Here is a 12,037-nt window from a genome sequence, read left to right as displayed (position 1 = left end):
TCCATCGCATGGAAGTGCAAGTTGTGCAGACTTGAAAGGAATGTGGAGGTGAAATGGTTGATACTTGCCCCACAGAAATCGAGCAGGTGGGGGTCGGGGGGTGGTCTTAGTCGTCTAAGAAAATTTTGGAACATGCCTCTAGGATAGTTAATCCCAGCATGTGTGGAAGCACGTAAACTCACATTGGAAACATTAATTAATGCTTGCCCCATGCAAGGATGTGATAAAAGATTAAAGAGCTCATTTCCTACTTAACAGTATTTTCTGTTATGTTCTGGGGGCATGTGGTGCAGGGAATGACACCCTGCCGTCATATCTCCGATTAGCAAATGTAAACCAAATTTAAAGTATGTAAGCATCTCACCGCAAATATTTTTGCCCCCTTGAGGAGGTTTGTAGGTTTAGTTTGTAGATGATGTTAAATAGTTTACTGCTGAGCCCATGTTGAGCTCTGTTGCTAACCAAAACAGGAGTCAGATGTTTTAAGGTGATTATGATGTCTGCCTCGTGTTTCAGAAGTATGGGGTTTGACTCCTGTGAGGAATTACCAAGTTCTTCCGAAGCTACCAAATTCTTTTTGTCTGGCTACTCCATCTTGCATTCCAATCTCAAAAAACACAGATTAGGATCATTGACTATAAAGTAGACTCTAAAATGCCCATCGTGTAAATGTAATTAAGACGTGCCCAGTGATTCGCTGTAAGGCAGATGTACTCAACCTTTAAGCCAGGGGTAGGCAAACTGTTTGATTGGCGGGCCACAATGGGTTCTAAAATTTGACAGATGGATGGAGTGTTTTGGTAACCTCACCTCATCGGAGAGAAAAAAAAAAAAACATTTAATTTTCAATGAAAGTGAACAAAAGCATTACAACAATATATGTCTGAAAAATCACATTATTTAGAAAATAAAACATTAACAAGGTTTATTCATTTGATTTTTTTCAAGCTTGGTGGGCCGGATTAAAACGTTTAACGGGCCGCATGTGGCCCCCGGGCCGGAGTTTGCCCACGCCTGCTTTAAGCCAAAGTAAGACGTCATGATGACAAGCATGGATGGATAAAAATGACAAATATTGTTTAATTAATATCTTGAAGACCACATCTTGTAGGTCTTCACCACTTTGTTGCGTTATTGTCATCTTAATCGTACCATTTGAATGAACATTCAACATCGAGCATTCCTTTATCGCAAAATCAGGCCTGGGTGTAAATCATTTTGGATTTCAAGCTTCGTACTGTGTGGACAGTTTGTTTCAAAGATGTCAACAAAAGTCAAGAACGTCAGTCTCTCGCCATAGTATTTAATCGGGCATCTGCAGATGGACTCACTCAGCAAACAGCGAAGACGCAGCACCAACCTTATATTCATGTTACCGTCATCTTCTGGGTCCAAATAGCCTCCTGGAATCCTCGAATGCAAGCAATCCGGAGATAATACACTTAAGATAAATACTGCAAGGGGGACAGGCAATAAAAAGAGAAGAAAAAACACAGCTGTAAATCCAGCTGGTTATATAATGTGAGATTCTTCCACCACGGTACATAAATATAAGGCTCCCTCTAATCACCGGCGTACCACAATCAAATCCTCATCTTTTTTTTTTTTTCTTTTTTTTTTACAGTTAAGCAAAGACTACTGTATGAGGAAACAAAGTTGAAAAGCTCATTCCATTTGTCATCATGAGACTTTCCGTAAATGTTCTCAACCGCCTGCCAGTCCTCGTATAAAGCGAAGCATAAATGTGAGGTCAGAACCAGTTGGGTTGCAGGGTCTCCAACTCTCCACGTGATCGCTGTACTACCGTCGAGATTTCCGAGCACGACTCGGATATGGTGTCAGTCAAGCAAACAGGGTTAGCTTTCCATTAGTATCATGGGTGGGAGAACAGGCGGCCTTTGTGGAAAAAATAAATAAATAAAAAAAAGCTTTAGTATCAGAGTAGAGAGAAGCCATTGTGCTTGAGAAAAGCCTCCTTATGGTTCATGTCCTCGGATCGTAACGGATCCTCAGCCTCCCGTTGAACAAATGCAGCCGCAAGTATACATGCCGTGCACGGGAGCTGCTGACTGGAAAAGCAGTCGCCTTGATCAGATCGAGTAGACGACAAACAAGCACTCATGGTATGCTTCCGTTTAAAAAAAAAGCATCTGTTAGTTACGATATTCCGCGTGATGCTTCGCAATGTGACTCATTGATGATTTCAAAATATTAATCACTTAAATTGCATCGTGCAAAACTCAACATTGAAGAACATCCCGTTAGCATTGCAGTCCACCGTAGGGCGCAAATAACCACAACACCAAAAATGACTTTTCCTTTTTTTTTTTAATCTCACAAAAAAATGAATGCTTCTGCTTCCTTAAAGACAGAATATTCTAGAGGAGGGAAAAAAACCTGAATGCACAGTTCTCACGTTACAGACATCTCGAGAATATTTCACAGGTCATTTTAGGCACTTGGAATCATAAAACAAAGAAAAAAAAATACTTCCCTTTCTGAGCAAAAATACATCTTTGGTCCAGTATTTTACAAAAATTAAAAGCCAGAGTATGAAAATAACATCAGCTTTCACGTTTGTCTCCTAAAGATTGTATTTCTATAAAAAGCTTCACAAAGATTTTTTTTTTTTAACTTTAAATAAAACATTATCGCTACATCTTAAAAAAAATGACCAGCAATCTCATGGACGTTGCGTGTCGGCTCAATCGTACTTACAGCAGAACAGGATTTTTTTTAGGTTTGTTTCAATCGAGTCGCATTTGGCAAACTTGTACTTTTTTTGTCTGTGTGTTCAGTCCTCTTTCTGCAAGAAGATTCAAAAGCAATCCATCTTTGGGAACATCAGCCTCAGCTACAGGGAAGCCACGTCTGATAGGAAGCGGAGCACGGCGACATGTGCGGCGCCTGCACGTGTGCGATGTAGTAATTGCTGAAGTTAATGTCCTGGACGTAAGGCGCCGGCTGGTAGTAACACGTGACGTTGGTCACGGTGGGGATGGCGTTCTGCTCAGCCAGCACCTTCAGCGCCAGCATGGAGATGAGGCTGAGCGTCTGGCGCCGCTCGTGACCCATCAGACACACGGTGCTCTCGTTCACCACCTGGTGCAGCGTCATCAGGCACTCGTAGCGTTTGTGCTCCATGCCGGCAAAGTGGTTTTGGAGGTAAGCCTCCAGTTTTCTCTGCTGCTCGCCAATGTCGGAGAAGTCAATGAAGAAGCGCGAGCACATGTAGCGCTGCATCTGCTTCATGTCCGACTCGGAAGCCGCTCGGAAGCCCCGTACGAGCAGGTGGCAGTACTTCAATAAGCCGCCCCCTCGGATCTCTTCGGGGCTTCTCGTGGCTATGGTCCTCTGACACAAATGATCCATGGCCTCCTGGAAGTCGCCGTAGACGCTCTCGCCGACCACCGTGGGATGAAAGCTCTCCGACATCGGCGTCTCTGAGCAGCGGTCAAACAAGAGCAGCGAGTCGAGGCAAATCTGGAAGGAGTCCACGCTGAACTCAAACTGCCGCCTTAAAGTGTCCACAAATTTTAGCTCCACATTCTTGCCCGTGTTGTTGGACAGCGAGATGAGGCTCCAGCGGTCCGCGTCGTTACAGACTTTCACCAGTTTCTGCACGTAGGCCTCCTTGAGGGTCAGCGCTGTGATGCGCTCCCTGGACACTCCAGGGGGGAGGAAATCAAAGAGGCAGTCCAACACCACATCTTTCACCAATCGGAAGGCCTGGTCGTCCTTCAGCGACACACCGAAGATCAGGTCCAGGTCCTTATAGCCCAGCCCGGTGTCCTGGTGGAGCACGTGGCTGGCGGCCGAGCCATTCAGCCGCACGTCTTTAACGCACACTCCCTTGTCCTCCAGCCGCGCCCGCACCACCTGGAGGAGGCACACACATGCAGCAGGGCTTTAGATACGTGCATGGAAATAATCTACATGAAAATGGGCTGCCTTGTGAAGGCCGGATCAATACTCTTCTCTCAAAGTCCATTTCATCAGCATCGACGTCAGTCCGAATGAATGCAGAGGAAGCCAATCGCAGAGCAACAGACTCAAACTGTCAAATCTTATCACCCGCACAGACTGTGACACGTATATATTTGTGAGCGCCCTGCGCACTGGTGGGTAGTTGATGAGAAAAGCTTTGCTTTGTGGCTTGACTTCTCAGCTTGTGGGTCATTAAGGGTCAGCTGCGTTTGCTTTCCTCTCCGAGTGACCTGGATAATGGTTCAATGAAAGCGTTTTGCCACATACGAAGAGGATTCGCAACCTAATCCATCTATCTATTAAAAGGAGAAGCGTATGATTGAAAGACGCCCTCATCATGCGGACCTATTTATAAACTGTATACTCAACTATCTACAGCAAGGAAGAACTCATGATCCAAATCAAACCACATCGTGTGTCATCTCTCTGTGGAAAGGAACAGATTGTGATCCAATCATAATCCATCTCTCTGTAAAACTTACACGAGATTCTTCACGAGTGTTCAGTGCAGACGTACACAATTCTAATTCTCCCCCCATGGCACTGACCCATCAGATTACAGTCCGTTAACTCTCTCTTATGCTGAGCACATAAGACCTATTTAAATATCCTGGGTCATGCTACAGACAGAAAAAAAAATGAACATGTTTTTTCTAAAGTCAAGGCAACCCCTCACATAGTTCTTAACAGATCACGATGACTCAGCCCGGGAGAACGTGAACTCTGCCTGCACTGTCACATCCAGGAATGTGGACGCTCAGATTTACATTAGGCAGTGAGAGCTCCTGCAGGAGCCACATGTGTGGCTCGCAGGCAGGCAGTGGAGGTGAAATCCTAGCAGGGACGAGACGCATGTCTTTCCTTATATAGTAAGAGACCATTGATAAAAGTGACAGACGGGGCTTGCGTAACAAAAGCTGGCTCGCAATAAACTAAATAAATATTGATAAACATGTCAATATTATAAAACAATCATTCATTTCCAATCCTCTAACACTGCATAGACCTCTATAATGGAATTTCCACTCTTTTTATTGTTCTAACTTGTCATGACACGAATTGTGCTTGTAAATATTCTATGTTATTCCAAAAACATGATTAATTTAACTTTGGGGACTGCACTGAAAACGTCTCCACTTCAGGGGGCTCCAACCTACATTTAAACTTCAGGCAACACTCAATGGAGCATTTGTCTTTCCATAACCACAAGCATGAGCTCAGGGCTTCATATGCTCGCTGAGCTCATCATCAACGTGGGAATGAAGTAAGTGCAGCGTGACTATGAGGCTTGAGATGGACCATAAGTGGAATTTTGACTCATGAGAAGACACGTTGCAGATAGCCAACTGTCTGGACGCCACAAGGGGAGGAAAAATTGAATAAGTCAGCCACTGGAAATGTGGGGAGGTGGGGTGTTTAAATTGCAATTAAAGACATCTCTGTGGTTCATGTGGGAATGATATGCTCTCAAACAGACTGAGAAGAAAATTTAAACAACAGAAAGAGAAGGGAATAAGCGTGTCAGCCTTCATGGAAATATTATTCAAAAGGAGGAGGACAGGATTGGTTAGAATGTTCGGTGCAGAAAGTGAAAAACTTTGCCACTCAAATGACACCTAAAAATAGATTTTAATTTCTTTACCTGAACAATCTGTCGGGGGCTCATGGACAGCGTGGGGAAGTTTCCCCGGCCGTGGATGGGCACAGCCTCCCCCAGGATGGCATCCAAACGCTGCACCTGATCCCAGGACAAAACGCAGAAACGCCGACTCTGCTTTGAGGCATCCCCGCACTCCATGCCGATTAACAGGGCCGAGAGATACACAAAAAAATGAAGAAAAACAAATTCCTGTGGGATATTCCACCGAGTGCGTCCTGTTACTGCCGGATGGAGTTCGGGGGAGGAAGTGTTGGGTCAGCTGGTAGCCGAGAAGTCCGTCCTACGTGCTCAAGCGCCGATTCATAAGGAAGGTCTCATGTGTTTCAAAGCTCCGCCCTCATTAGCATACGGTGCCCTGATTGGTTGCCATGTTTGGTCATTGCTCAAAGGCCGAGTGGAAACACCCTCCCTGTGACGTCATTGCTCTACCGCCCCTCCCCCCCTCCCCCCTTATTCTGAAAGTCATTTCAACCCAAACCACTGTTTGTGGATGATTAAGGCGATCTGTGTCAGCTTGCTGACATTCCCGCATTGCCATGCCGAAAATTACGTATCTGAAATGACCCGTTTCACCAATCAAAGGGGCGCAGTGTGGCCCATGGTCTCCAGTTTGTAAAAAACAAGCTTCATAGTTCACACTTCACACAGTGAGATTACTTGCGTCTGACAGAAGAGGATGAACGTTGTAGGATAAGTGACTCGAGTTACCAAGTCCAAGATAGAAGATCTGCGTCCCTGACCTCTCGGAGAGTGAGCAGGAGACTATCCAAGCTATCTTTGGGCAAAATGCAGGATACACCCTGGACTGGTCATCAATCAACTGTAGACTAATCGAAATCAGAACAATCAAAAATATGTATAGTTTGCAAACATGTTATCCACATAATTAGGAAATGACATCATCACACAATGGCAGGGTCATTTATCAACCCATGCACCCGCCAGTGGCAACATCTCCGGAAAATTGTTCCGTGCCCCAATATTTTGAAGCTATTTAGTGGTCTTGCACTGCTAAATGGTGTTACAAAAAAAGCTTGCTTAGAAGTTGTTACAAAAGTACGTGAAACTTAAGTAAACTCCACGCTCAAACTTTATTGACTCAAGGGATATTTGCAGAGCATGCCGGATGTTTTTTTTTTTTTTTTAAAGTCTGCAACGCCTTGCCCCATGACCATATCTGCAGGCCTCTGGCACCACATGTAAGAGAAGGGTGTTAAAAGTGTTGCTCTGCATGGCAAACATCTTCATTCCTCCACCCTTTTTATGTAAAATCACTTCTCCACAACCAGTTGTACAAGCCCAGGATTGGATTCATAAATGTATTTATTCATGATTTTTTAGTTATCCATTTATTTATTTAATAATTTACATACCGTCCTGTGTAAATACAACGTAATAAATAATTCCATCCATTTTCTATACTGCTTATAATGGAGCCTATCCCAACTGACTTCGGGCAAGAGGCGGGGTCCACACTCCACTAACACATGGACGCACGATCAGGCGTGAAAGGCTGTCTCCAAGTATTTACTTCACAGCAGCCAACTTTACATCATGCGCAGGTGGAGATCTTGCAGTTTCTTAATTAACCTTACTTTGTGTGCGGCAATCTCCTGTATAGACTCCAGCGAGTCTGTTATGCTACCGCCATGCAGACCATGTGGCGCTCCTGCGAAAAACCTAAAGGGAATGAGGAGAGACACGTTTATTGTTTGTGAAACAAGCAGGCTGTGTTCACTCCCATTACGGCGCAAATGCCCATTTCTACCTGCATGTGTCTATGAAAACCTCACCCATGTGCACAGTTAAACTACTTTGCACTACACTTGAGCAGGGTATGAAAATAAAGCCCTCATACTTACATTCACATCTAAGGACAATTTAGAGTCTTCATTGAATTTAACATGCGTGTATTTGGAATGTGGGAGAAAACCAAGAGCACAAAGGGAGGCTGTAGCCTCGACACAAACACACAAACTCTGAAAAGTGGTGGTATTAATGTGCTTAAAGATTTGAGAAAATAAGTTTTATTATTTAATATATGTTATATATGATATTAAATAGTGAATGGATTTAAATGCGGAACCGTCTTAAAGGGGCATACAACCCCAATTTTTCTTTACAAAAACATGTTCATTAGTGGAAACACACACCCTTTGTGAAGTTTGGTTTAGTTGAAGCCAAATATGCATTTTGTCTTAAGGAGTGTCTTATTTAGTTATGTGTGCCAAACACAATGACAGCGTTTAAATGAACCAGTGAATGACCTGAAAGCATAACCAGCAACAATCAAGTTGGATAGTGACTCCAAAGTATCCATTATGAACATCAAGCGGCGATCTACCTCTTACTTTATTGCTAAGAACTTTTCTTTATTTTGACCATGTAAAACAGTAAATAGTAAGACACAGACAGCAGCAGTATAAAAAATATGGTGGCCCGACTGGTTAGCACGGTAGCCTCACAGCGCACAGGTCATGGGTTCGATTCCGGCTCCGGCTTTCCTGTGTGAAGTTCGCATGTTCTCGCCGTGCCTGCGTGGGTTTTCTCCGGGTACTCCGGTTTCCTCCCACATTCCAAAAACATGCACGGCCGGTTGATTGGACACTCTAAATAGCGCCTCGGTGTGAGTGTGAGCGCGGATGGTTGTTCATTTTTGTGAACCCTACGATTGGCTGGCAGCCAGTTCAGGGTGTACCCTGCTTACTGCCCAAAGACTGCCGGGATAGGCTTCAGCCCCCCCGCAACGAGATAATGGAAGGATGGATGCAACGTAGTTTGGCGAGGATCTGGATAAAGGTGCAGATATAAAAATTTCATGTTTTGAGCGTTGATGACGGAACCGTCAACTCCCCAGAATCATAACGGCACAAACGTTCGGTTTTGGTAGAGTCTGACTTTAGACTTGTTCACTGTACTTTACACCAAATGGCAGCACAAAAAAATCTTTCAATGAAAACAATAATTGGAAAAGTCTTAATTTGTAAGAAATGGAACAAATGATTCAGAATCTTTCCCTAAAGCTAATCTAATATGTTGCTCATTTCTTTATTCCTTTCCCTTGGCATCTTTAAGTTCCTCTCATTAGTGTTCGGTTCATCTTATTCCAACAGACAGGCACAAATTTAGGGTACATGTGAATTTGTTGCTTCTCGGTGACTAAAGCAAGATTCCGAAAACAAAATGGATGCCCGAGCAAGACGTGTACGATTATTGCTATGAGCAGATGTGGGAAGAAGTCTGAACGCAGGACAATAAAACTTGTGAAAGGTGATAGTGTGTTATTCATTGAAATCCAGAAGCTGTCTTTGTTTGCACTATGATAGGTAGCAAATCAAACTATAAAAAAATTGCTTGGCAATAATCCTCCTTTATTGGTCATAATTGCATACAGCAAGCTAACAAAAACTATCATTCCTTCGCTCATAATTGTGTAAGGGTTTATGACAAAAAGGCTCCACTGTATTGACCTTTAAGCTTCTCTTTTTCCAGATCCCCCTGTCTCACATAACACATACCTGTCCTCTTACAAGTCCAGTACTTTAAATGACATTGATTCTTGCTGGCAAGAAGCCAAGATAAAATCCAGTAATTGAAGGCAAAAGACCGCTCATGATAATTCCAACACAAAGGCAGACATTACTCACAACAGCAGACATTACTCGTTGACTGTTTTGTTTGCCAATGAGCAACGCAAGGGGTACGAGTAATTTCCTCTTTGAAAATGTCCCACATATTGAATTTGACAAAAAAACAAACACAAAAAAAATAGACATTCCTATCAGTCCACACGGTACATAAGTGCACCTGTAAAATGTTTACGAGGGGGTGAAGTTCATTTTTGGATTGACCGGTGTTAGCTTTTAGTGACGCGGCAATAAAGCAGATACACAGAAACACATGCTCTTAAGCACTTGAGCACACACGTCATAATATTTTCCTCAAACGTGCGCACATCCAGGACGACGGGACTTTTTGGTCCCCATGGAAGATTTTGCTCCTAATCCTGACAACATCATCAAATCACCATGGCAACAGCATCCGTCTGTGTCATTTGGACGGATCAGTTGCCGGTCTGACGGTCGCGGCAGGTGCCGGCGCAAGACAGCCACTGCGTCATGAGACTATAAATAACACACCATGTGGCAGCTGTGCGTCCTGGGAAGCAAAACGCACATTTCACCTGAATGTGTAACACTAGGTGAGAGCACAAAGACGCTAGATAAATATTAAGCCACTTGACATTATCAGGTTTCTTCATTGTCCCAGGGCAGTGATTCAGGCCATGTACACACCATCATGAGCGGTTTTACATTTACATTTTTTAAAGGCTATTATACAGTATATTTATTGTCCCTGTTAAAAAAAACAATAAAATTTTAATTTAAAAATGTCATTAAAATGTAAATAAACAGACACATTAAGCAGGCAGGGTTAGAACGTCCGCCTCACAGTGCAGAGGTTGTGGGTTTGATTCCGGCCCTGGACTTCGTGTATGGAGTGTGCATGTTCTTCCCGTGCCTGCACGTTTTTTTCCAGGTAGTCCGCTTTCCTCCCACATTAAAAAAATATGCATGGTAGGTTGATTGGACTGCAAATTGTGCCCAAGTATGTAAAAACTAATGTTAGCTAGAAGCTGCACGTCTGTAGCTATAAAATTATCGGTGGATAACATGTACCCACCTCCGAAGTAAAGGTCTTCGTCGTGATGATGAAAAATTGTGTTCTTCAGTCATGTTTTGGAAAATACTGCTTTTCTGTTTCAAAAAGAAATTGAAACTGGATATGGACTTGGTTAATGTCGGTGGTTTGGTTTGTACCTGTTGCAGTTCTGGCGATACGACATGCCAAATGAACTTTGCTTGAGTCGGAGAATTTCACAAATGCAATATGATAGACGATCCTATTCATAGATGAGACCCATGAAACAGTTATAGTTAAACGCTAACGCTACCTTCTTATGGTGTTATTTTTGGAGGGACTGAACTGTTCTATAACTGCTTCGTACCCACCATTGAGACATAGATCGTCGTCACATTAAGTATTTAAAATTCTCTGACTTGAAAAAAAAAAAAAAAGTGAACGCCAGAACTGTGCAGATTGTCTCTCTTCTCTCGCCTCAACTACTTAACAGCCTGGCTTGACTAGACAGGAATTGAGGGAGATATTAATATTTATAAAGTTAGTGGTAAATTAAAAACTTCATTTAAAATTAAATTTAACATAAAAAAAAAAATGAACTACCAATCCAAATCATTGAAACACTAGCATGGGGTTTACCTCATTCAGTTTGGTTCATTCATGGTCTATTGAGCTCTATTTGTTTTTTTAAAGTTAAGCCATTGCATACCGTCTGTCGGTCCCAAGGTTGGATAAATGCAGAGGGTCACATCAGGAAGGGCATCCGGTTTAAAACTTCCCCTAACAATTATGAGCGTGCAGCCAAAGAACTTCATACCAGATCGGTCACAACCCAGGTTACAATTACACAATTACACTACGAGGAGGCGGTGGAAATTCGTCTACTGTGGGTTGAAGATGAAAAAAAAAGGAGGGAAGCTGGTTCATAGGCAGAAATAGAAGAAGAAAGTACGAGGCCAAAAGTGAAAGTAAGGACTTAGAATGTTGGGACTACGACAGGAAAAGTCATGGACTTGGTTGACATGATGATTAAGAGAAGGGTTCAGTACATTGTGTCCGCAGGAGAGCAGGTGGAAAAGCAGTAACGCTTGAGAGAATCTTAGGAGCGGGGATCAAATTATTTTAACGTGGTGTGGATGAGAAGAGAAATGGAGTCAGGATTATCTTAAAGTTAGAATTAGTTTAAAATCCCTGTCAAGTCATTATCAGGATTTGTTTCTAAAGACATGAATTATGTTTGACGGCAAATACTGCAAACTCTTGCCAAGACTGAGAACAATTTAATATTGAATTGTTTAGAAATAGCGTTAAACTCTTTCTCCTTCTCAGTTGTCTGTATTATTTTATTTTTGCTGTGACTAAAATTGGGCCACTGAGTCGCCCTCTCCCACTATACTCTGTGCTGTCATTTCAAAAGTGGCCATTAGGCTTGCACGATATGCGGTTTGAACATCGCGATTGCGATGTCCACGGAAACTTTTGGCTTGTTTCATAAAAGCAGCACTCTACACTATGCTCTACATTGTTGAGACTACACAGACCATCTTGCTCACGCCCCCTGCTACACCTCATGATAAGAAGTCCAAACAGCATCGACAAATCACGAATGCAATAACTTTTCACGGGCGAAAGTGAAAGCAATTCAACGCCGTCACGAAAGAGAGGTTTAAAAAAATGATCCGCACGCTCGACAAAAGGTATAAAATGTCGTGGCGCACGTATTTCTATCAAGTGGCTGTCCCAGAGCTG

At 43.0% G+C, this 12,037-nt stretch overlaps 1 protein-coding gene across 1 annotated transcript; it reads right to left on the bottom strand.

The window, feature by feature from the left end:
• Window positions 1-2,309: 2,309 nt before the first annotated feature.
• Window positions 2,310-5,976, bottom strand: tent5ba (terminal nucleotidyltransferase 5ba). Its single transcript, XM_088307452.1, has 2 exons — window positions 5,630-5,976; window positions 2,310-3,879 (listed from the first exon to the last, which is right to left on the bottom strand). Exons 1-2 carry the CDS (start codon window positions 5,783-5,785, stop codon window positions 2,851-2,853), a joined length of 1,185 nt encoding a protein of 394 aa, XP_088163578.1. The 5' UTR covers window positions 5,786-5,976; the 3' UTR covers window positions 2,310-2,850.
• Between the last annotated feature and the right edge of the window lie 6,061 nt (window positions 5,977-12,037).

Source organism: Idiotropiscis lumnitzeri, chromosome 10, assembly GCF_059441095.1.
Source record: "Idiotropiscis lumnitzeri isolate Australia: NSW breed Sydney's pygmy pipehorse chromosome 10, RoL_Ilum_1.0, whole genome shotgun sequence".
Lineage (NCBI taxonomy): Eukaryota > Metazoa > Chordata > Actinopteri > Syngnathiformes > Syngnathidae > Idiotropiscis > Idiotropiscis lumnitzeri.
Note: the sequence above shows the minus strand (reverse complement) of the source record. Positions and strands in the feature narration are given on the sequence as shown.